Source organism: Molossus molossus, unplaced genomic scaffold, assembly GCF_014108415.1.
Source record: "Molossus molossus isolate mMolMol1 unplaced genomic scaffold, mMolMol1.p scaffold_m16_p_14, whole genome shotgun sequence".
Taxonomy (NCBI): Eukaryota; Metazoa; Chordata; class Mammalia; order Chiroptera; family Molossidae; genus Molossus; species Molossus molossus.
In genome coordinates, this window is record NW_023425349.1 from 19,463,239 (window position 1) to 19,488,801 (window position 25,563).

The window sequence follows — 25,563 nt, forward strand, 5'->3', positions numbered from 1 at the left end:
TGTGCACCGAGTCCACAGAGACCCACCTGCTGTCTCTACTTGGGACAGCGCTGCAGCAACAGCTGACACACCCCGCCTCCTTGTTCGACACCCTCCTCCCCTTGCAGCCTCCTCCCCCTATCATTTTGAGTCTTTTCCTGGCCTCACACAGGGACCCATGCCCTTCACCTTCCCCGAACCAGCTTTCCATACCTGGCTCCCAGGGTTCAGCGGGGCCAGGATGATGTAGTTGGGGTCGGTGGGGGCAGTGGCACGGGACAGCGCAGGCAGGGTGTGCTGGCCCCCGCGCTTGGCCACCTCGGTGTAGCGCTCCCAGCCTCCGAGCAGCAGCCCGTCCGAGCTGTCACATACCAGGTGGCAGCTGTGGCGCTGCTCAGGCCGTGCCTGGGCCCCATGGGTGCAGTTCTTCTCCCGCTTGTTGGGGGGCGACTGGAGGTCATGCGTTGACTTGCAGGATGCCCGCCGCAGGACCCCACCATCGGGTCCTGGCTTGACTTGGGGAACCATGCGCCACACAAGCAGGATGATCTCGCTGGGGCAACTCCTGGAAAGGGGGGTCACATAGAGGAGCTGAGTCTGGGGGAGACCAAAGGCAGCCAAGGTAGGGGCTGCAGAGACAGAGAGGGGGAGAAGGGAGGGGGAAGAAGCCTCTAATGTCAGGGCAGGAAGGGAGATAAGAGGCCATGCAAAACAGGGGCAGGACAGGGGTCCCTTAGGACCACTCTGACGGACTGGCAGAGGCTGAGAAGGATGCTGAGGCCAAGGCCAGGTTAAACAAGAAAGAGGACCAAACTCAGTGATGTCTATCGTGGGCACAGTATGAGCGAGGAGGAGCACGCAAACCACCTACCTGTGTCCCCTCGCCCGGTCATTCTAGAAGCAGACCTGCGATGGGCCATGAGGGTTCTACCCTAGCAGGTCAAAATTCAGAGGACCAAAACATTCTACACAGTTTTTACTTAATTGACACTTTGGCAATACCTACACATCCTTTAAAAACAAGAGGCTTCACTCTGAGGGAGCAGAGATAATTAGCTAAAGTAGAAAGCCACCCCCTGGCGCTGCATCAGGAGCCACAGGGCTTGTTTGAGAGCTTCTCCCCCACTGTTTGCTCTGAGCCCGAACCTTCCATTTGCAGGCTGAGAAACGGTCCCCTGAGGAGCACAGTGGATTGCTGACCGCTGGGCAAAGGAGGGGAGGCAAGGCCGGTGCCCAGGCTGAAGAGGGGAGGTGTGCCATCGGCCTGGGGCTCAGGCCGCCCCAGCCCCGCTCACCGGATCTCGTGGGCCAGCTCCACGCATTTCCAGTGCTCCACGGGCCTCTCGTTCAGCTGTAGCACTGTGTCCAGCTGCTGCAGCCCTGCCCTGTCTGCCGGGCCCCCTGCAGGGACAAAGGAAAGACACTCAAGGGCTTCTCAAGCCCACAACCCACTCAAAGGACCTGGGGTCCGTGGCTTCCCCAGTGACCTAGGACAAGGACTGCCCTCTCTGTTTCTTCCTCTGTGAAATGAGAGGCCAACCTTGGTGGCTCCCAGGGACCTCAAAGGAACATACCCATGGTCTGTTCACACTTCTCTGCTGTCTACCCTTCCAGCCAGTCCCTCGCCACCTCTCCAGCACCCCCTCCCCACTGAGAACCCTTCCTTGTTGCCAGGCTCACACTTCATTCCTTTAGCACCTTTCATTGAGTGCCAGCCTCGTGCCCGACCCCGTGCAGGCACTGGGGGTCACCCAGATCATCAAGCCTTGGCTCCTCTTAGGATGCCCCCTCTGCGATTAGGAGAAGTCTTCTCTTTATGAGAAATGGGGAGGGAATGCCAATGTTTAGTGTGATCAGGCAATAGGATGAAATACTAATTCTAAACAGGGTTCAGAAATGACTCATTTTCCCATGCAGCCATTATTGAAAATATAGGTTTAGTTCCTGTTAGACATGCTTGGGAAACAAAATATAAAAGTCTATTTTCATTTTGATAAAAACAAAACAAAAGAGTGGGTATATTTTCATAAACCTCAATTTTATCTGTGGTCATTTAAAAATATTATTATTTTCATTTTGAAAAACGCAGACAGAGTTTGCTCCACTTTGGGGCTCCCTTATATTCCAAGGTCTTGTTTGCAAAGCCCACATGCATCGCAGGCAAATGGGGCTGGCATCACCCAAGACACGCACTTACCGGAATCCACAGCCTGGACGCGGACTGGAGAGTCGCAGCAGATGGTGAAGCCGAAGCCTTCCTTCCCCCTCGGGATGGTGATCTAGCACACAGCGGCCCAGTCACTCCCAGGAGCCGACCCCAGGTCGGGAAGCCCACAGCCCCACCCCAGAGCCACCCTCCTCTCCCAGGGAACCGGAGCCAAAAGGGCCCACTGGACCTGCACCTCTCCACTTGGCCCGTGACCCGCTGCCTGCCTGGTCCCCTTCTCCTTCCCCCAGGAGCTCAGAGCACTGGCCAGGGCTGGCCCTGTGCTGAGGCCTCAGAGACAAAGCCAACCTGACTGCTGCCTTCCCAGAGAACAGGAGAGGGGAGACCGGGACACACACATTCACAAGTCAAAGGTCACAGGGCAAGAGCTGGGGTTCGCAGAGCAGCCCATCGTCAGAACCGTAAGACATCCAACGAGGGCTCCCAGGTGAGGCAGGTGAGGACATAGTCAGGCCTCCCCGCTGAACTTGAACCGGCCCCTGACCTCACTGTGCCCGCTGAGGCCCATGTGCATGGCAGCTCCACAACCCCTACTTTCGGAAGCCCCCTGGAGGCTGTACCACCTGGATGCTCTTTAAAGGCAATACTGACTTCAGCTGCATGCCAGGCTCCGCAGAGGTACGGAAGCGTGAGGCCCGGGTCTCTGGCTCCCAGAGAGGCATGACCGTACACAGTCTTCCCAAAGCAAAGCAGGACGCGAGAAGCATTGCAGCAAACCATGAAGACGGTGCTGGGAACGGTCCTGTGTGCTTGGTTTCGTGCACCGCAGGAACTCAGCAAGTGCTAAGCTAATGAGGACAGCCCAGCAGCATCCCACTGGCAGCAGGAAGCTGTGGGGGTGCGGTGCAGTCTACTGACTCAGTTCAGTTCGGTCTTGCTGTGCTCCCCCTCTGTGCACCCCCCAATTAGGCTTTGGGTGGAGTGCAGAAGGCCCAGCCCGGCCCACCCAAAAAGTGACTCCAAGCTGCTGGGAGCAGGTGTATGAAAGCATCATAAGGGAGCTAGAGTCACAAAAGGGGTTCAGTGGGGTCCCAAGAGACTCCCTGGAAGTGGATTGGAGTGGGCCCTGGTGAGACCAGGGAGGGTGGCCCTGAAAGACTCCAGCTCAGCAAGCCTGGAAAAGGTCAGGGGCCACCTGCTTGTCAGGAGATTCTCTCTCCTTCCTTTGGAGCTTGTCTCTTCAAAGCTAGGTGCCTGGCATTCACCTGCCAGCTGTCCCAAAGGTCAGGCATGAGGAAGGGGAGGGCCAGGGGGCCCAGGCTGACCAAGGCCCTTGGAAGCTGCCGGGAGGCCTCTGAGGCTCTGCTTCCCACCAGCCCTGGGACTGGATTCAAAGCGAGTTTTTAAAACAGGAAATCTAACAGACAAGGGGAGGGGGGAGGGGGCAGGAAAATACTCTGTTCCCATAAGAATTCTGGGAAAACACGCAGCTAAGACAGGAAGAGAAAAAAATGGAAAGAAAGAAAGAAAAACAAACTCTGGAGTAAGTGCGGAAAGCCCAGGCCGAGGCTGAGGGAAGCTGTCGGGAATCCAGTCCACTCGGTACGACCAGCAGGGATTGTAGGGGCCTGGCGACTCACCCTCAACCCAGGCAGAAGCTGGGATTCCAAAGTCTTGCCAGCACTTCCCCAGTCCTACCCCAGGAGGGCCACCGCCCCTCTGCCCAGGTGCAGGCCCTGGAAACAGGTCCTAGCACCCACGGGCACAGTGCTGAGTGTTTGGGGACTGGCCCCAGAGCTGAATCTGGAGTTGAACCATGTGTTCCAGCAAAACAGCCTCCCACACCCTGGTCCCCTCATCTAGGTGGCACTGTGGACTGGAGCTCCTTCCGCCTTCCCGGGCACCAGCCTGAGAAGAGCCAGCAAGGACAGCAAAGCAAACCAGCGGGGGGTGAGGAAGGATGGGAAGAGGAGAGGGTATCGGGAAGCAAAGGGGTGGGACCGAGTGAAGAAAACAGTTACTCTCTGGCGCCCGTGCACCCTGGTCATGTTGAAAAGACAGGGTCCAAAGAACGTGATCATCACCGCAGCCCTGAGTGGAAGGCGGGGCTAGTTTAGTACACCCATTTTAAAGAGAAAGAACCTGAGGCTTGGAGTAAGGGGTGGCCTCCAGCTCTCAGCCCTCCTCTCTGACCTCAGGCCTCAGGGTCTGGACCTGGGAGGGGAGGAGAGCAGCCCTGCCCTAACTCGGCCCTTGGTGGCTCCTGGCAGAGGCCGTCCTTCCTGGGGGTGGTCCTTGCTCTGTCCTGTCGGGGGCGGGAACTGCCCCCACTCCTGGATCTCACCCACTGCAGCACCTCGCTTCTGCCCTCCTGCCTGGCTTGTGGTTACCTTCCATGCCTAGATGTCCATCTCCAACTGCTGTCATTTATCGAATATACCAGGCGCTGTGGCAGGTGCCACACACAGGACGTTCCATTTACTCTCCCAGCAGCATCACTGGACAGCATCACCCCTTTCCACCAACAGGGAGACTGAGGCTCAGGGAAGAAATGTGATGTGCTCAAAGCCACAGCTGAAGAAAGGCAGAGCCGGTTGAGCCCGGGTCTGACAAAAAGCTGGTGCTCTCAGTACTGCACTGGTTTCTAGCACAGGGTTGTCTTGAACTTGAGCCCCAGAGCCCCAGGCCCAGCCCACACTCCTGCCTGGCACCATTCTGACTGCAACGTGCATAGTTCCAAGGTGACCAAGGCCTGCCATCCAGGGCCTTCTCGGCCTCACCATCGGCCGCTTAGACACTGGTGTGGCAGGGACTGCTCTGCCTGGCTCCGGGAGGGCGGGAGGGCAGGGTGGGGCTGTGCAGGGCGGGAGGGCTGAAGGGAGAACTGTGGGTCCCCTGGCTGTGCGGCCACCGTGCAGGGGGCCCCTCTGGGCACCTCCCTCGAACCTAAGGCTGCCTGTCCGAAGGAGGCAAGACCCAGATTCCAGTCGGGTCATTCAAACACACAGAGGGACTTTCCTAAACTTACAAAATCAGAACTATTTCTTAGCCCCTTTCCAGCTGGGACACTCCCAAAATCTGGACATCCCTTGCCTTTTATCTTCGCTGACCCCATGGGTTTTTATAAGAACAAATGTCCATACAGTTCCAGAAGAGGCTCAGAGACTAATGGATCATCACTCCCACTCTGCCCTACATCCTAAGGTTAGAGGCTGAGAGGCCAGACCCCTCGGTGAGCTTGGGTTCCAGAGCCAGAGGACTCTGCATCTGCTTCAAGGCATCACCGGGGAGGACAATCACGTGTGCATGTCCGTGGGTGGTCATGTCCACGGATGATCATGGACAAGAAAAATCATATGTGTGTACATAGACACAGAAGCATCCTATCACACACTGGCACGGGCAGAAAGTCGCACAATCACACGCACAATGCAGGACAGGCACTGCTGTCCCATCGGAAGTGGGGAAAGTTAGTTAGCAAACAACACGGGATCAAGCTGCTCAGCCACCTAGCCATTTCCATTCTCAGGCTTGGGCTGCTTTTTTAACCCACACTCCACAAAATAAAAACCAGAAAATCAATCAGTTATCTCCCGAGGGACACCACCCAGCCAGTGGGCAGCACAACAAAGAGCTGGGCCTCCTCTGCCCCTAGAGAGGGACAGTGGTTAAAGGCTGGATCTCGGGTCCAGCTCCTGCCTCCGTCCTCCCCCGGATCGAAATGAATGTACAAGGCGCAGGAGGGGACAAGGAAGGCCATGGGGGGAGAGAGGTCCTGCTAGGGTAAACCCCCAGCCCTGACCCCCAGGGAAGCCCCAGGCAGCCCCTCAAAGGGCCAAGCACCCACCTGGCGGTAGCGGCGCTCCGAGCACACCTTGCAGAGCCCATTGAAGCGGTTCATGGCTGCGGGTCCTGCCTCGGCTGCCGCCCCATGAAAACCCAGCTCTCCCCCCCAGCAGTGGGAGCCCACACTGCGCCCCTGTCAGCCTGGCATGACCGCCCTGGGAAGCCCGCCCCGCAGAAGAATGGCAGGAAATCACCTCTCACCTCCCCAAGCCCTGTCTGTGCTGTGTGCCTCTGCACGATAAGCCCGAAGGCTTCCTGAAACCTCAGAATGACAAGGAAGAGGGAGAGTTTTATATTAAAATTCCTGTCAACTAGTTAGTATTCCCCGGGCCCAGCGGGGAGAGGGCGCCTTTGTTCTGGCTGCATTCTCCGCCAGGGGCCACTTTGTGATTCCAGTGTTCTCACAAACACCCCTGGCCGGAGGGGAACCCAGGCAGAAAACACGGCCCACTCCGTAACAACGCCGCCTCCCCCTGCAAATCCCGGGTCCCCAACCCAGCCTAAAGAATCCAAGCACGCTTTAGGGGGCTGCACCCTTAGATGTACCATCTCACGACAGGGAACATGAAATATTTGGAGTCTGAGGACCTGCCTGCCACTCAGCAACTACTTAACAGTCAGTTTCCTCCCCCGTGTAAGTGGGCTACTTTTGGATCTGATTAGCCTATTAGGCAAATTGGGAAGGGATTTCCAATCACCAGATGACCTAGCCTCTTCATTTTCTCCGTGAAGAAGCAGGGGCATAGATCCGTCAGGGTGGCTGAGAACAGAACCCCATTCTTTTTCCCTTGTAGAGCCTTGTGGAGCAGTACCTGGTGAGCCTCGCCCCCTTCCGCCCACTCAGAGCCCTGGGGAAAACACCCACCCACCCACCCACATCCTTGATGCCAGACAGCGCCTCTTCATCCAGCCCAGCTTTGGTTGCTGTGACAATGGACAGGTCACCCAGGTTTCTGGGCCTCCATCTCCCCATCCCCATGATGGACAAGTTGAACAGGTGACTTCTGGGAGCTCTCCCCCTCCTCCAACAAGCCTCCAACAATCACGCCCACTTGGCTGAGTTTCACAGACAGCTCGAGTGTGCAAGCCCGGGAAAATCAAATGCGCCTCGGAACAATGCCCCCTGGGCTCACGGCCTCTGTGCAGGAGCAGGACTTTCCCAAGCCACCTAGCAACCTACAGTACTGACGTCCCTGTCATCCCCACAAATCACCAGGCTCCCTGCCCACTGTCCTCTGTGCTCAGTAAGTACAGAGAGAGGGAGAAAGTTCATTGCAGCTCCTCCACTGAAACTAGAAGACAGTTTTAAACTCCTAACGAAGCCACAGAGAACAGTGACTAACAAGTTACTCTAACACGGTGCTATCTAATACAGTAGCAACTAGTTACATGTGCAAGGTAAATTTAATTAAAATTAAATAAAGGGCGCAGCCAGTGAGGCTCAGTGGTTGCGTGTCGACCCATGCACCAGGAGGTCACCGGTTGAATTCCCAGTCAGGGTACATCCTCAGTGGGGGGCATGCAGGAGGTGGCCCATGTTCTCTCTCCTTGATGTTTCTATCTCTCTCTCCCTCTCTCTTCCTCTCTTTCTAATATCAATAAAGGAGAATAAAAGGTTTTTTAATAAAAAAAATTTAAAAAGATACCCAGTGTCTGTTTTCTGTCCTCTAAATAAATAAATAAATAAATAAATGTCAGGACCTCAGTCACACTGGCACATGTCAAGTGCTCAGTAGCCACAGGTGGCCAGCGGCTGGCTACCATATTGGAAAGCATGGCTCTGGATGCTCCATGAGGGCAGGGACCTTTGGCTTGTTTAGTATCTCCCAGCACCCAGCACAGGACCTGGCCCATGTAGATGTTCAATAAATACCTAATGAATAAATGAGTACATGAACAAATCGAGTAAATCAAAGGAAATGTTTGGTGGATTATAATGCCACCATATATAAAATATTGATATGGAAATAGCACCATCACAGACTCCCAGCTGAGCCACACGCAGCAGGTGCTCGGCACCATGCACTTCAAAGGGGGCCAGACCTTCTGCACATCCTGCCTCCACCGCTGTGTGGCCATGGAGAGTGAGCTGACATCTCTGAACCTTACACATCCCCTCTTCCAAGAGATGCGGAAGTAACAACCCCTAGGAGGCGGCACTGAGGATTAAATTCAATAACGACAGCACCTGGCACGGGGCTACTCAATCTCTGGGAGTTTGTTTCTCCCTCTCTGAGTTGCTGAAGAAAACTATGGATCACCTGCCATGAAGAGACGGAATGAATTCTGGGGAATTCTCCAATCCCTATGTGAAGGTTCCTCACTAGATTCAAAACCCTGGTGGAGAAAGAACCATCGGTCTCAGGCTGAGACTCTCGGCTGCTCCCCGACATTGAGTGGACACCTGGAGAGGACAACCCGGCACCAGTGCCAGGGAAACAGGGGTCTGAGGAGCCCTGGGGGAAAGGAGGACTCAGCTCAAGAGGCTAAAAGTCAAGAAGATCCGGATTCCTCCACTGCCAGGGCCGGGGCCTGGCTGTCCCCAGCCCTGCCCCAAGCATGAGTAACCAGAGAAAAGCTTAAGAATTAATTCCTTAAAAATGCACTGCTTGCCCTGGCCGGTTTGGCTCAGCGGTTAGAGCGTCGGCCTGCGGTCCTGAGAGACCCGGGTTCGGTTCCCGCTAAGGGCATGTACCTCGGTTGCAGTTTGTCCCCGGCCCTGGTCGGTTGTGCGGGTGGCAGCCACTCGATGTGTTCCTTTCACATCGATGTTTCTCTCTCTCTCTCTCTCTGTTCTTCTCTCTCCCTCCCACTCTACCTGAACAACAACAACAACAAAAAAAATGCACTGCTTGCTGAGTTTCCAAGCACCAAGTGAACCTGAGTCTCAGCCACCAAATGCTGCCCTTTTAGGGGTCTCCTGGGCCAAGGGGCTGACCAGGAGCAGGTTAGAGCCCAAGGCAGTAGGCAGGTCCCATGAGTCCTGTCCAAGCTTGTCCCCACCTACCTTAAGATTTTCCCCATTCTCAGTGTCCCTACTTCCTGGCATTCCAAGCAGCAGGTCTGGAAGGCAACAGAGCAGCGTCAGAAAGCTTCTGCTGGCATATGAGGGTCCATTCTACAGCCCACCCAGAGGACCGGGCCGGGGTGCCAGGCCCATGTGGCTGCCCAGGTCACTCCTGGCCTCCAGGACGTGGGGATGCCCGAGGGCAGGTCAGGCAGGGGCTCCAGAGCCAGGACTACATATGTGAAGGACAGAACAGAGGAAATGCGAAGTCCAAGTCCTGAACCTCAGGACTCAGGGCCAGGCCCACACGCCCTGTCCACAGAGGTGGGTTCCCCGAGGTCAGCAAGCAGCCGGAGGGAATCCTGAGACCACCGACTCCGGGAAGGGGCCATGTAGGAAGATCCTGAAGCCCGTCCTCCAGGAGCTAGGGGTGGGAATGAACCACGTGGGGTCAGGCCTATAGCTCTCCAAGAAAGTCCAACCAGATAAATAAAAGTACATGGGCAAGAGGCTACCTGCCACCCGCATTCTAGCAGTTGCTGGTGAGAAGTTCCTGGGCCCATGGTCTGATCACAGCTGGGGTGACAGCTGCCACAAAACACAGGATGCTACTACCCAGGAAGAAAGTGGGGAGAGCGGGGGGGGGGGGGGGGGGGGGCAGCAACTGCAGTGGTGGCACATACCTCTCAGGGGCCGCAGTCGCCGCCGAGCCACCTTCAGGTGCTTGGTCTGGCCCAGGTCCTCCCCCAGAAGGTAGTACCAGCCACTGATCTCCTGTCACAAGACAAGACATGACACGCTCAGGGGAAGCAGAGGGCAATCCCCCTCAAAAAGCAACAGCTGGAGATCCTCCCTTAGGAGCAGCACCTCTGCAGAGATGGACGCTCCGGCCTTCCTGCCCCAAAAGGAACTGCGGTGCCTACACCTCCAGGAAGTAGTCCCTGATGCTACAGACAGAGCTGGTCCTCCCTGCTGAATTCCACAGCCTCTCGTCCCTAGAGAACAGTTTCCTTGCACGCCTGCTCCCCCACTGTGCCGTGCACAGGCTCTTTGTATACCTACCTGGTATACCGTAGGAGCCCAGTAGATGTTGACAGGAAAGAAGGGCGGGAATGAGGGTGGGGCGGAGCTGCCAGGAAGTAGGCATCCTGAGGCTCCTGGGCAGTCCCCAGGGCGGAGCATCTCCCAACAGAGAATGAAGCCCAAGACATTGCAGTCAAGACATTTGGGACCCACATGTCAGATAAAGGGTCCTCAGCCACCTACCCAAGATGTCACTCCTAGGACACAAAGCTGGTGACAGGGCTACCTGGCAACTCCATGCGGCAGACCACCAGGACATCACCAGGGATGTGCAAATGGACAACATCCCTCCCCTGCTCAAAAGCCTCCAGTTTGGGGTGCAGTGCAGAGTAGAGATGTATGAGGGACTGGCTACCCAGAGGAGGGGTCTCTAGACCCCGAAGAGTCCTCACCCAGCCAGAAGGAAAGCTCCATAGAGGATGCTCACTCCACCCCTGGGCATCTGCTAGGCCCCAAAACACAAGACCTGGTAGATGATATCAAGATGACTCCTGGAGTAGACCATAAGAAGTACCTGGCCCTCCTCCTCCAGGGCAGTCCCAGGAGTGCTCTGAGCTCCGAGGGACCTGCCAGTGTCCTTTTTTTGTTTTATCCTCACCCGAGGACATTTTTCCATTTTTGTTCAGATAGAATGGGAGGGAGAGAAAGAGAGAGAGAAACATCAATGTGAAAGGGACACATCCAGTGGCTGCCTCCTGCACAATCCCAACTGGGGCCGGGGACAAACTGCAACCAAGGTACGTGCCCTTAGCGGGAACCGAACCCGGGTCTCTCTGGACCACAGGCTGACACTCTAACCGCTGAGCCAAACTGGCCAGGGCCTGCCAGTGTCCTTAATGGCAGACATCAGAACCGGAGCCTCCTTGGAGAACTTGGAGGCTCCTAACAATCGCTCTCTGACAAAAAATAAATAAAATAAAAAGGACCCAAACCCTTGGCACATAAATGACAAATGCAATGTTGTTATTCAGGCCACAGGGCACCTGTCTCAGTGGGTCACCATCTCACAGACAGAAGCCCTGCCCAAGGGTTTCCGGACACCAACGCTGGCCTAGGTAGGATGACCCTGCCAGAAGCTTCCGCGGACTCACCTTGTCTGGAGTCAGGAGAGACCTCACCCCGAAGCTCATGCAGCCGATGAGCCCACTCTGTCTGGGAGAACAACAGAGGTTTGAGTTAGCACCTTTTCACTGGGCTATATCAGGAAATCGATTATCAGGTGTAACATAGGTTTGTCGGATGCACTGTGGTTTATATCATCTCACTGATCTTTCCAACTGCATGAGTTAGGCTGGGGAAAAGTTATTGCTCCGTTTCACAGGTGAAAAAACTGAGCCTCAGAGTCGGTCTCCTTCCCAAGGTCACTGGACTAATTAGTAGCATTGTCCCGTGGGAAACCCAGGTGTTCTAGGTCATGGGGCAGCACTCCCCCCATCATCCACAGAAGCTCAGAGCTACCTCACAAGTTTTAAATATGCTGGTGCTGGAAGATCCAAAGAGCTGGTCCCTGCAGGAAATTTCAGCTCCCATATTAGCTGATGATGCTCAATCAAGGATAAAAGTTATGGGATCTCAAGCTCAAGAAATTCTGTCTCAGATCCAGGCAAGACATGGGCAGTCCGTGGACAGTTTCAGATCAACATCCCAACCAACACAAAAGTTGCTGAGACCAACCTGACCTGGTGGCCAGCTGGACAAGTAGGCATGAACCAGGGTCAGGCCTCATGGGGATGTCACTGTGACGAAAGGCTGAGTCCAGCCGGGTCCTTCTTGGCTAAGAGTAATTTAAAGTTCCTTGAAGGCTGACCACCATTGAGTCCCAACAGTCAGGGACTGATTGATACTTGGCAGCTTTCAATTATAATGGCACAGAGTAATACTAATGAAATGCAAACAAATAATCTTGCTACTGTGAGAGAAAAGGAAATTTACAAATCTGTTGTTTAATGAGAAAGACGCCCACAAAAATATTCACAATGGTTGTATCTGGTAGGCGGGATTAGAGGGGCTTGTTTTCTTTGGGTTTTCAGTGTTTTTGAATTTTCATAGGGAACAAGCAGTACTTTTGTAATCAGAAAAAAAAAAATAGTATAAATGTATTTTAAAGTACTTCCATCACATTGTTCTCTATCCTAACACTAGAGTTGCTTTTTAATTTTTCTGTTCTCCTCTCTCCTAGCACATCCCCAACTCAGACCCCTTCAGATTGACTGACTGATAATCAGGAAACAACATGGGTATTTAGATTGAAGCACAGCCCTGATGGTCGATGTCAATGTCTGAAAGACCCACACCGACCCAGCAGGTTCTGTGGAAGGCACAACAGTAGAGCCAAAGATGGAAGGAGCTCCTGGATGGGCAGTGAATTTCCTGGAGATGTGCCCCCCTGGAAGCTGGTCTAAGGGGGGCCTGAGTGAGCTGGTGGCTGGCCAGAACCCCCTGAAGCACCCGTCCATGTCCGATGCCCCAGAGCCTGCTTCCAGAGATCCTGCCCAGCAAGTCCCAGGCGGAGCCAGGCATGGGGTCTGGAGAAAACACTTGCCAATGCCTGCCCCACTCAAGGACCAGGGGACTACAAGGCCTCTATAAATACGTATTGTTTGGATCCTCCGGAAAGAGTGGCAGCTCACCACCTAACAGTCCTAAGCAAAACAAAACTGGCTTCTTGAGGGTAACCAAGCCCAGTGAAGGGCAGAGACGCAGAATGCTGGGGCCTGGTCCTCAGACCAGCCAGCCTGCCCTGCAAATGCACATTCTGTGCCTGGCTTGGTCCTACCAGCTACTCTCTCTCTCTCTGCTACTCCCCCTGCTCACTCCCTGCCCCATTTCCTGCAGCCTGGACTCCACCTGCTCCCCCTCTTCCTTGCCCCCTTCCATAATACAAAGCCATATTAATAATCCACCCAAAGAGGACAGCACAATCACCCCAATAAAGCGACCTCCCACATTCCCCTACCCAGCCCACCACCCAAAACAAATATTCCTCCCTCCTGGCAGGTAGCCAAGTCAGCACTAATGGGAAGAGGCAGCTGCAGGGACCATCACAACCACAGACACTGACCTGAGCTGCCATTCCAGAAAAGCCTTGTCAAGACTTTGCCAAAGTCCTCATCGCCAATTTAATTTTGTTTGTCAACACACGCAAGAGCAAGCCAGCTGGGATGGAGGTGCCCACACTGCCTTGCTATACACTTTTCTTCCACACTGGGTATGGCTGTAACTTTCTAAGTCTCCAGGCACAATGCTTCAGCTGTAATAAAGACTGCCTCTCCCTGCTCTTCAGTAAGTTCAATTTTCATTCCCCGGTGCTTAGAGAATGCTAAATGGTTAATAACATCCTGTGAGTTTTGCTTCCAACTAAGGGGCCTCCAATGATTTCATGATAATTTAGGCACAGTAAATTATCACAGTTAATGTCCGTAAGCAGGACCCTCTCTCTAAGTGTTCTTTAATTGGGTACTTCTCAAGCCTGCTTTTGAAAAATCTTTGGAGGAAGAAAGCCTTCTTTTACGTGCAACCTGAGTGCACAGCAATATACTGGTCAGCTTATAAAAATGGGAACTAGTATGCACCCTGGAAACTGCCTGAAATTTTACTGGGCACAAAGACTCAGGGGCCAAGCTTTGGTTACTTCTAAATGCCGAACCCGAGCTCAGGGCTTGGTGCACTTGGTGAAGGCTTGACAAATGGATGAATCCATCATGCCCATAGTTGGCAGGCACTGGGCAAGGAGCCGCAGCATTAAGGAAACAAGACAAACATTCAGGAATTTAAATAGCAGTTCAGGACAGCAATACAGGGATGTCACTAGACAAGGCGAGATTGACAGATAAACAGTGCAGGCAACAAATGATGAGAGCTCAGGAGGCAAGAGGCAGCTTAGCGCTGAAGTGCTCCAAAAAGGCCTAAACAGTTAAGCCAGAGAGAAAAAGAGGAAGAGCATTTCAGGCAGAGAGAACAGTCAGTACAGAGGCTCAGAGGTAAGGCTTCATGGAACACTCATGGGCAACAGTACTTGGCTCAATTTACTTTTGAGCATAAGGTAGGAGACCCACTACAAAAGGCATTACTATTTTGAAGGAATGCACTTTAATTCTCTCTCAGGGACCTTAACCTATTTCTGTTATAGGGTTACTCCATTTAATCTCAATTAATTTTTTTTTTTTATCCTCACCCGAGGACATTTTTCCATGTTTTGTTCAGATAGAGTGGGAGACAGAAAGAGGAAGAGAGAGAGACAAACATCAATGTGAAAGGGACACAGTGAGTGGTTGGGCCAGGGAAAAACTGCAACCGAGGTACGTGCCCTTAGCGGGAACTGAACCCGGGTCTCTCTGGACCACAGGCCAACGCTCTAACCACTGAGCAAAACTGGCCAGGGCTCAATTCATTTTTAATTGAATGGGTTCAATTGAACTTATTTTTCCATTCATTCTTTCTTTCCTTAGGCTCAGTCACCACCATGGATCACAAGCTTTCTTATGTTGCAGCACTGTACTTGGCACTGCGGTCCTGATCGTGAAAGCTCAAAGGAGAGCGTGCACTTAGAGTGCCCATGACCACATGACGCAGAAAGCAGACTCTCCATAAATGTAGGTAATAGCAACATAAAAGATTACGTTCTTCAGACTTATGTGCGTGTTGTTGTTGCTGTTTTTTAATTTGGCGCGTAACATTACAAATCTAACAGTGTTCTCTGGCCACAAAGTCTAAAAATGTTATGACTAGAAGCTTCAGTTTGGCTTTTACCATATCGTCAAATAAAACTTTTAAATTGCTCAGTTCCACAGTCAGCGATATTAAGAAATCACTGTCAATTTTTAAATGTGATAATGGCATTGGGGTTGTTCTTTAAGCCATCTTTTATAGATATATAGAGATGAAATAATATGAAGTCTGGGATTTGCTTTAAAATAATCCACTAGATGAGGGGCAAGTGGTTGAGGTGCAGATGAAACAAACTGCCCATATATTGATAATTGATGAAGCTGGGCTATGTATGAGGGATTATTATATGGTATTTCTACCCTTCCATATGTTTGAAATTGTCTATAATTTCATAAAAACTCATAGAACCTGAAAGCTGAAAGTGACCTTAGAGATTGGTGCGTTTTACAGACAAGGAAACTGAGGCCCAGAGTGCGGAAGGGACTTAGCGTGGTCTCACAGCGGGTCTGAGCAAGGCCTAAATCTACTGCTCTGAGCCCGGTTCTCCTCAGTTCCCACTGTGAGCACCATGATGAGCTGAAATCAGCCAGTCCTTCCCCCGAACTTCTTTGCAGATCTTGTTTCCCTAATACAAGTTCATAGCCATCACTGGAAGACTCGTGAGAATTAATGAAACGGAGGCTTCCCTTTTCTCTCCTATCAGTTGCAAAATGTAACTGCCACATACTCAACTGGATGACATATAAAATGACATTATAAATGCTATGGGAAGCAGTCCAAGGCCTGAGGAACACACGTACTGACACAGAAAAAGTATGGTTTTAGAGTCATTTGTCACCTGTATGAGATAGCTAAGTGTACTATAACGTGGTTACCAGTGCATGAGTTTGGTGCCAGCCTGCCTGGCTCTGCATCTTGTTTTCACCACCTCCTAGCTGTGTTATCTTTGGCAAGTTACGTAACCTCTCTGTGCCACTGTTTCCTCACCTGTAAAAGAGCAACAATAATACTACCTTATATGGTGTTATGAGGATTAAATTAGATAGTGCATGGAATATGCTTAATGTCCACAAATTGTGGCCACAAATTGTGGACATTAGGTGCTTAATAAATATGAGCAGTTATATATCCTCAGACCTACGTTTCTGAGCCTTCATAAGCCTCACTTTCCTCTCCTCTGAAAAGAGGGACAATAATAATTCCTTCCTTTCAAGGTTGTTATGAGGATTAAATGAGATAATGTATGTAAAGTGCTTGGCACAGAGAAGAGTTCAACAAATGTTTGTTTCCTTCCTCCTGTAATTGTCTTCCATGGTGATAAGTTGAATGTCCGTCCTCCAGAGAAGCACAATTTGATTTGAGAGCGTGGAGCAGGGCAGAAGTTTCCTGCAATCACTCTGTGTGCCTCCTTCAGCTCAGAAGCCTCCTCGGTCAGAGGATGGATCAATACTGCGCCTCCCACTGGCTGAGCCGGTCTCCGTGGTGCTGGTAGCTTTGTTCGGCAGGGCCCCCTGTTCTGCAAGCAGGCCTGTCTGAGCCTGCTCTGTCCCCTCTTGAGCTCTGGGTTGGGACTGTGACCACAAGTTCAACTGTGTTTTGTTAATGAGGAATCTCACTTTCCCAAAATAGGCAACAAGTGGAGACACTCATTGCCTCTGTCACGCTGCCTCGCTGCCTCGCGGGGTGCTGACTCACTGCCTGGCCTCACCTTCTTTCCCAAACACTGTGAGCGGCCCTGCTGACTCCCCCAGCAGCTCTCCAGGGCTTGCTCCGCTCTCCCAGAGGGTGGATCACAGCGAGGGGCGGCAGCTCCCAGTTTGGTGTCTGCCTCCAGCACCTGCTCCACCCCTTGCCTCTGCCCAGCGGGCTTCCCAGGCGTTTCTCTGACACTCTCCTCTGGCTTCTTCAGGACAGAATTCTGGCCCTCGGTCCCTGGCACTCCCTCTCTTCCTGGGCGGTCTGACTTGCTCGCACCCTCACATGGGCACAGACTTCCCTGTCCCTGGAGCTCCGGGTCAGCGAAGGCAGCCCTCCTCACAGCCCTCCGCTGGCTGTCCTCGGCACCTCCCTCTCCGGTAGCCAAAGCTGCCCCTCCAGGACACTCTGGCTTAGCTGGGGCCACCACCTAGGTGTCACCTTTGACTTCTTCCACTGTTCTCACACCCGAATCACCACTAAGTACTACTAACTTACCTCCTATGTCCTGGGAGTGTTTCCCTCGTCTCTATCCCTACATCATCTCTCTCACAGACCACAAGAATTTCCTGGTTCCTCCCCCACCCTCCGCGGACCTGCCACAATGATAGATCTAGAATACATGTCTGTCATTCCCTTGCTCAGCACCCTTCAGCACATCCTCACTGCCAGATTCCCAAACACCGAGCTGGTGCGTGTGTTTCACCCCGAGAAAGTGTGTAAATGCAGATTCCTAGATCCTACCCATGAAGATTTGGGTGTGGTACCTGGGAATCTGTGTTCCTCACAAGCATCCCAGCGGATTCTGATGCATATTCCGGATTGAGGACCATTTAGGAAAAAACCTGCAGAATCATCAGGTTGGGCTTACAACTTCTTCATCTAATCTCTAGGCAGTCGGTACTTTTTACTTGACCCTCCAGCAAGACCAGTGAGTTTGCAGACCTGTCCACACTCCTGCCCTGCCCCTTCCCCCTCTACACTCCACTGGTTCTTTCTTCTGTCCTTTCACTTGAGCATCCAGGAGGCAACACAGTGTGGAGTGAGGACTCTTGGGTCTAACTGCCTGGGTTCCCTGGCTCTACTGTTCAATGGCTGTATGACCTTGGGCAAGTTCCTTGCTTCTTAGTTTCAGTCTCCTCTTCCAAAAACTTAAGACAAAAACATACTCCTTTTAGAAATGCTTTAAGAATTAAATGAGATAATACACTGTTAACCCCTGTCTTATGATCAACACCTGGTAAATGGTTGCTCCTATTTTCAAGGTGATGTCCTCCTCCTCACCCACACCCTCACGTCTCTATTAGTAATCCTCTCTAGGGCAGGATTGTCTCTGATTGACCCCATGTGTCCCCAGAACCTACCACAATGTTGCCACATTGGTACCTAGGAAATGGCAGTTCAATGAATGAGGCCTATAGTACCATAAGCACTATTCCATGATAAAGAATAAATGTGCTATTGAAAGACAAATCCTTCATTGTGAAGGCTGTAGGGCTCAACCTTAAAAAGCATACTAGCTATAAAATATAGGGTACTAAAGAGTATTCAACCTAAAAATGTTTTCTGGGTCTAAGCAGCTGAGTTGAGCTGGTTTTCATTCATCTCAACTCTTTTTTGGTCCCCATCAGGTTCTATGATTGCTTTACAAATGTCACTGGCCACAGGGTCCCCCAGATTTCTTAGGCTGCACCAGGTGCATGAGACCCTGCTGCTCACAGTCGACCATGGCCATCAGTCAAGTGCTCTCACCCCCCTGCCTCCTTGTTTTTGCTCACGCCATGCCCCTGCCTGGAATACCCTTTCCAACCTTCTCTCCTTATCTTATTCTTGATCTCTTCCCCAAGTTCAAAATCCCCCTTTCTGCATGAAGGGTTCCTTGATCACCCCAGCCCTGGAGTGACTGGGACTCAGAGGGTGGCACATTTAGCTTTGCCACTGTTACTCACTCATCTACAAACTGAGCCCCTGTATGCTGGCCACCTGGCTGCCACCCACAGGCCCAGAGCAGGATCTCTCCTCCAGCTCGCAGTTCCCCTCACCTGGGGTCACGTGCCCTGTTCCACACAGTGACCAGGAGGCGCTTCTGTTCATCTTCCTCTTGGACAGGACTGCAAAGCAAACCAGATGGTCAGAGTGTTGATAGGGCTGAGCTCCAGGCCAGACCCATAACTGCAAATTTTGGAAATAACCTACACATCCAACCCTAAGGAGCTGGTTAAAAAAAACTCAAGCTCAGCCCGGTCGGTGTGGCTCAGTGGTTGAGCGTCGACCCATGTACCAAGAGGTCTCCGGTTCGATTCCCAGTCAGGGCACATGCCCAGGTTGTGGGCCCGATCCCCAGTGGGGAGCATGCAGGAGGCGGCCAATCAATGTTCTGGCTAATCAATGTTTCTATCTCTCTCTCTCCCTTCCTCTCTCTCTAAAACCAATAAAGAAAAAAAACACTCAAGCTCAAATAGTGTGGGAAGTGAGTACTGACATACACAGAAGAGTTCACATTATATTGTTAAGGACAAAAGGGAGATTACCACACAATATTACAGAACAATTCCATTTTTATAAACACAGAAAGAGGAAGGGAGGAAGGGAGGGGAGACGGGGGCGGGGAGAAAGAGAGAGAGAGACCCCCACAAATTCAAAGATCTGAAAAGAAATAAACCAAGACATATGAGTGAGTAGTAGGGCTGGGGAGGATTTTCTCTTTTCTTTTTTTTTTGTTTATCTATAATTTCTATTTTTCTGTAATAAGTAAAATTACCGCCCTGGCCAGTTTGGCTCAGCGGTTAGAGCGTCGGCCTGCGGTCTGGAGAGACCCGGGTTCGGTTCCCGCTAAGGGCACGTACTTCGGTTGCAGTTTGTCCCCGGCCCTGGTTGGTCGTGCGGGTGGCAGCCACTCGATGTGTCCCTTCACATCGATGTTTCTCTTTCTCTCCCTTCCTCTCTCTCCCTCCCACTCTATCTGTACAAAAAATGGAAAAATATCCTCGGGTGAGGATAAAAAAAATAAGTAAAATTACCTTGTGTGGTTTGAAAAATGACAAAAATAGTATTAATTTGCACTAAATGGAAAATCCAAAATGTCCATTACCTTCCCATTGGCCCCAGAGTTCAGGGATAAAGGAAAGAAATAGTAATAGTAACAACAACAACATTCAGTCTTGCTGTCTCCTCTACCCATCAGCTCTCTCAGGTTGGCACTACTGTTAGCCCCATTTTACAAATAAGGAAGCTGGGGCTCAGAAAGGTTAGTAAGTTTTCAAAGGAGGGGGTAGGCAGACATCCCTCAGCTTGGAAAATTCCTTCTGCTGAAGGAGAAAGCTTGGCCCAAGGCACAGTGGGAAGCTGCCTACTCCGCAGGGGCTGCCAGCCTCAGGCTGGGCATTTGAGTCATGAGAACCAGCCAAGAGAGACCTTATCACTGCAGACCTCACAGCTGGGCCAGGTGCCAGGGATGCAAGGACACAGTGGACGAGAAACAAAGACACCCTTTAGAAGTTGCTGTTTCTGCTGAGATCTAGTTCTAGATTTGGCAAACAGAGCTGTTTCCAGATAAACACTCCTTCCCGCTCCTGTCGAGGCCCGGCGGCACCAGAGTCTTACAAGAAGAAGTGCTCGTGGAAGATGGGGTCTCTGCAGTCTGGGATGGTCTGCGTCTCCTGGCAGCGCAGCCGGTGATCTTCAGGGATCAGAGAAATCTTGAATTGGAGAAAAGTAAGCATGAGATGATTGCTTGCGGCTCTGTTACCTAAGCCCAGGCTGACACTGCGCGGCTCCGGCTGAAGGCTTCCAGGTACCCTTCACACCAACCTCTGCAGACGACAGGGTCAGATGCTGGGGAAGAACAAGAAGCCCTGGGCCAGAGGTGGAATCAGGCACCAGGACAAGGCCCGGTAATGGGTGGTACCAAGAAGGCAACAATAGGCCCAGACAGAGAGGGGCTACAACTTGACCATCTCTGCTTTTCCTCCAAGCAGAGAGGTTGCCCCCAAAGCACAGGCCTCCCCTCTTCTAAGTGCCCAGCTGCTGAGTGCTCCCTTCACAGGAGGCTTCAGGTTACTCGCCAAGGCCCCAAACCATGCTCTCGCCCTAGTGTGTTCGTCTGCTGCCTCAGGCCCCCACCCTGCTCCTGACCAAGTCCTTGCCCACAAGGACCTCTGACCAGCCTGGGGCTTTGGGAAGAATGCAGAGAAGTACATCAATGCCTGCCCTTGGCACTGAGGCTGCCATATTCTGGGAGGCGCCTGGCCTTTGACTCTGGCTAGTAGTTCCCTCACCCAATGGGGCCTCTGTCTTCACTGCAAGAGCCCCACTCGGAGGCATCTACCAGTCCTCAGAGACACTCCCTCCATTCCACCCCCCAATCCTGGCCATCCTGCCTCTGGTTTGGGGGAGGAGATGGGTGAAGATGTTGCTTTTCATGATAGGGCTTGGGATCATCTGTGGATTTCTACCATCTGCATACTTGCTGTGCTCACCTATATGGATAACCAAGATCACCCAGAAGGGTCCCACTCCTGCAGGAAGCCCTAAGGACCAAGCCAGGCTAAAGGAAGGGGTTTATCCTATCTCAGGGCCTCGTCCCTGGACAAAATAAATGCCTACTGACCAAATGAATAGGCAGTCACTGTTATCTCAAAGGGCCCCAGCCCACAGATGTGCTGGGACCTTGGGACTCAGTCCAGTGACATGGCCTCTCACCACCCCCCACGGCACCCAAACCCACCCTGACCTGCGTTACATACCTTCACGTAGGGGTCACAGATGCCAGGCTCTTTGCTCACCAGACCTCTGCCTTCCATGACTAAACAGAGAATTAAAACGTGGGGCTGGGTGACTGGGAAAGACTATTGCCAGGCCCTAATGTACATAACCACCATGGGACATTAATCCCCTCTGGTCTAGTCCACTCCCACCAGCTCACACCCTCAGGCAGCACCTCACCGAGGCAGCAGAGGGTGCATTCAATCCCGATTCTTATAGCTAGAAGGGAACATAAAATGTATTGAGTCCAACCCCTCACTAAATGGGGAAGATGAGGCTATGAGGAGGCCCAAAGATAGTAAGAAACGTGTCCAAAGTCACAGAGCAATGGGATGACATCCATGTCTCTTGACATACCCATGTCTCTTGCCTTCCGCCACACCAGCTGCCTCCTGGGAATGGAGGCGCCGGGCAGGAGAGCGTGGCCTGTGTGGGGAGCTGCGCTGTGGCTGACGAGCGGCATAGCGCCACGGGCAAAGGTGCAGAGGCAGGCAGACCTGAGCGAGAACCCCAGCCCTGCCACCTACCAGCCATGCCAGCCCAGCAAGTACCGTCACCTCTCTAAGAATGAATTTGTCATTTTTTAAATGGGTTTGTGATTATAATATCCATTTCACAGGGTAGCTGTGCTGATTAAATGAGATAATGTGTCTCAAACAGTTAACAGAATGCCTGGCAAATAAGTAACTGCTCAACAAACGCTTGATAAAGAACAGAATAATAAACAAAGGCAAGGGAGGTGGGGGTGGGGTCGGGTCTGTTCAGGAAAGCAAGCATGGCCCATTTGCCTGCGGCCTGCAGAAATCAGACAGCAGACCTGACAGAGCTGAGCCTCTTTTCTGTTTTCTTCTGTGTTGGGTTTTGATTGAGCCCTGGGGTTTGGCTCAGATGAAGTTCCCGTAGTGTGAGGCATGAGGCCTGGGAAACCAAAGGAGAAAGGGGAACAGGCTGGACGGGATGAAGGCCTGAGACTGGGGTGAAGCCAAAGCAAACTGTGCAGGACAAACGGAGTGGTGAAGGCCAACACGCATTTTGCAAAAACTGTTTGCACAGCTGGAGTCAGGCTCTGGCAGGCAAAGAACCCCCCTCTGCTAGTCCTTGGGAACTTCACCTTGAGCCCCCCAGGCCAAGACCCTGGGACCCCAGGCGCCTGCTGGTCTATGCTGCCTGGTATCCTAGTTACTGTTCCTGAGCGCATCCTTCTCCTGAGGGTGTGTCCCTGAGGGCAGGATCCAGGGCTCATGAGCTCTGGGTCTCCTTGGCCCTCAGGGGATGCACTCCCATGCTGAAGGGGAAGAAAGACCTTGAACAGACCAAGGTGACATAGTATAGTCAGGGCTGTGATGAGGACACAGAGGAGGAAGCAACAAAATCAGCCAGGGCAGGTAGGTCAGGAGGGGATTCCTGGAAGGGAAAATGAGCCTTCCTTCCTGAATCTTAATGGTGATGAAGGCAGGCATAGGCCTTGCAAAATCAGAGGAAGAGAGAATTATTTTTCTTCCTTTTTAATTTTTTTTAAATGTATTTATTGGGGTGACACTGGTTAATAAAATGATATAGGTTTCAGGGATATAATTCTATAGAGAGTTATTTTTCCAAAGGAGTTCAGAAAGAAGGCAGGCTATTCCAAATAAGGAACAGAAGGTGCAAAGGCACAGAAGCATTAGCAAGCACGATGCATTCAAGGGGACTGCACGTCACTGGACAGAAAGGGGGTGGAGGGTGCCTTCAGTAGCAAGAGCCAGGGAAGCTGGAGAGAGGCAGGGCCTGCTGAGCCAAACAGAAGAGTCCAGATAGAGGGGACGGTAACAGAAGCTCGATAACTATTTGTGTGCTGGATGGAAGGCTGAACAAATGGATATACGGACAGGTAAAGTGTCAAATCCTGAGTGGCACCTAGGACCTTCTTCACCTGGCCCTGGCTCACTCCTCTACCCATCCTGTTCCGTGCCCCAGTCACATCAGACAGCCCTTCGGGCGCACCATGTTCTCTCTGATCCCGCTGCACTTGCTGCTCCCCCCGCAAGGAATGCCCGGCCTGCCTGCGCCCTTCTGCCTGCTCAGGCCTGTTCTTCCTTCAGGATAAAGTATGGGCATCACCGCCTTTGCCAAGTCTTCCCTGCCACCCTATTAGCACCACCTAGACAGAGAAAGGTGCTTCCCTTTGGTGTCTCCACCCCCTAGCACAGAGCCAATACTCAATTATTATTTTTGGAATTCATGGCTTTCTCTCTTATTTAACAAACATGAAAATACAGCTTACATGCTGGGCACTGTCCCAAGTGCCTTACTAGTATTAACTCCTTCGATCCCCACAGCAGCGGGTAAGACAGGTGCTATTATTGCTGCCACCTGAACCATGAGAAAAGTGAGCTTGCTTAAGGCCACTCGGCAGTGAAGCATCCAAGAGGGAGGCTAGGGAAGCTCTTCTGTGGTCCTGCCCCACTGGGGCCACGGGTGATGCTGAGGGGCCCGGAACAGCTCCAGCCTACCAGGGAGAAAGCCCACTGTGTGGACTCCATCACATCAGGGACAGGACCAGGGAAAGGTCTCTAGAAAGAGTCCCAAGTGAATAACCACTTGTTTTTCAATGGACACATGGAAGGACACTATAGAAAGATGAGAAAAGACACCCGGGCCCATGGTAACACCATCTCCAGGCAGGAGTCCCTGATGGACCTGGCATGCAGCCATACTCACTATGGAGTAGCAGAATCTGGTCCTGGGCATCAATCGACAGCTTCAGCTGACCTAAGGGGGGAAAAAACAACAGAAACAACTTCACCTTGTCTCCTGGTTGGGTGAAAACTGGAGTAATGGTGAAAGGAATGGTCTTTGGTTCATGGGAATTAATTCAAAAATTCACACAGTCTCTGCATTGGAAGGGAGCTCAGAAGCCACCTAACACAGTCTCCTCCCCACCCTAGGAGTTCCTTCTGCAATACCTCCAGCAGTGGTTCTCCAGCCTAGACTTATACCCCTCTAGATGGGGAGTTCATTACTTTATAAGGTAGCCCAAAACAAAACATCAGCTCATTCTCAAAGACACCCAGTGGCCCTCTAGTATGGATAGAAGAGAGAGAGGACCACACTCTTCTTCCTCAACGACATGGTGAAAAATCTTCTCTTGGTCCAATAGACACTTCTTGGGACCTCAAGAAGTTGCTGAACTCAGTCTACCCAGTGGACGTGCACTGGGGAGGCAAAGAGGGCAGTGGGACCTCCCAGCCTGCAGCAACCCTACATATCAACTGAAAAGCCCTTACATCTGCTCCATCCGTGACAACCCTGTCTAGTAGTCATCTGCTTCTGCTTGATCACTTCCAGTGATGAGGAGCTCACTTCCTGAAATGGGAACCCTTTCCATTTTGAGATAGCTCTGAATGTTCAATGCTCCATCTTTATTGAGCCAAAAGTGGCCTCTCAGTAACTTTCATTGACTGGACCTCATTCTCCAGTGTGGGATCGCTTCTCTAGACCAAAGTTTAAAGTTCTTCCACCATTCCTCTTGGCACAGTGAGATATCTCTCATCATTCCACTGTTCATCTCTGGACATGCCCCAGGGAACGGGTGGTGACTGGGACTTGTGCTTCATTGCTGGTTGGAGGAAAGCCAGGCAGGGTTTGGCAAACAGAAAGGAAGGAAGCTCCTTGTCTTATAACTCTGCAGCAGTCCACCAACCACTGTGACCTGGCCACCACTTGATCCTCATCTTCAGGTGTTCAAGCTACAAGCCCAAGCAATCCAAGCTCCAGCAAACCCTGGTTCCTATCTCCACCCATCAGAAATCCCTGCTGCTCTCCTGCCCAGGACACTGATCTCAGAAGCCCAAGAGGCCTGTTCTAGTTCCAGCGCCAACTAATCTCTTTCAGAGCCACAGTGTCCGTGGCAGTGAGGTGGAGCTAATTAATTATAGGGATTATCGCACTCTCTGAGTTGTGTGGGGATCAGATAATGCTGGAGGGTGAGGAGGTCCTTGGATGAAAGGCGCCAGGAGAATCCATGGTATTATTAGCTCAAGGGCTGAGCAATTACCAATTCGGGACTCTCTAACGCTGAGAAACCTCCTACAAAAACTGTGCCCAATCCAGTTTGGGGTAGAGGAGGGAGGCTAGAAACAGACAAACAGGGCCAAGGAGTCACTGATTTGATCTCAACAACCCAAAGGCATCTATGTTTAGCACAAAACATTTTTTCTGAAATGGTTACCAGTGCAAAGCCAGCTCTGGCCCGAACATGTTTGGCTTTCCAAAGGCATGAGAACCACTGTGCTGATGACATCTATCACCTACCAATGGCCCTTTCCAGAAATCAGGATCAAGAACTCTTCCAACACAAGTGGTCACTAATTCC

The 25,563-nt window shown here is 52.0% G+C and overlaps 1 protein-coding gene across 4 annotated transcripts in view; it reads right to left on the reverse strand.

The window, feature by feature from the left end:
• The window catches only part of RGS3 (regulator of G protein signaling 3), a 121,349-nt gene that overhangs the window by 85,063 nt on the left and 10,723 nt on the right, over positions 1-25,563 (reverse strand). For 2 of the 4 annotated variants that reach the window (XM_036260445.1, XM_036260448.1), the window contains exons 2-11: positions 23,910-23,960; positions 21,191-21,249; positions 20,049-20,143; positions 18,488-18,556; positions 11,174-11,234; positions 9,683-9,773; positions 9,000-9,055; positions 2,177-2,258; positions 1,275-1,380; positions 193-544 (exon numbers count right to left, since the gene is read on the reverse strand). In XM_036260445.1, the coding sequence (XP_036116338.1) occupies positions 193-544; positions 1,275-1,380; positions 2,177-2,258; positions 9,000-9,055; positions 9,683-9,773; positions 11,174-11,234; positions 18,488-18,556; positions 20,049-20,143; positions 21,191-21,249; positions 23,910-23,960 (1,022 nt within the window). Of the gene's footprint in view, positions 1-192; positions 545-1,274; positions 1,381-2,176; positions 2,259-5,993; positions 6,114-8,999; positions 9,056-9,682; positions 9,774-11,173; positions 11,235-18,487; positions 18,557-20,048; positions 20,144-21,190; positions 21,250-23,909; positions 23,961-25,563 lie in introns of those variants that run through there. The other 2 variants (XM_036260446.1, XM_036260451.1) reach the window with 2 other exon arrangements.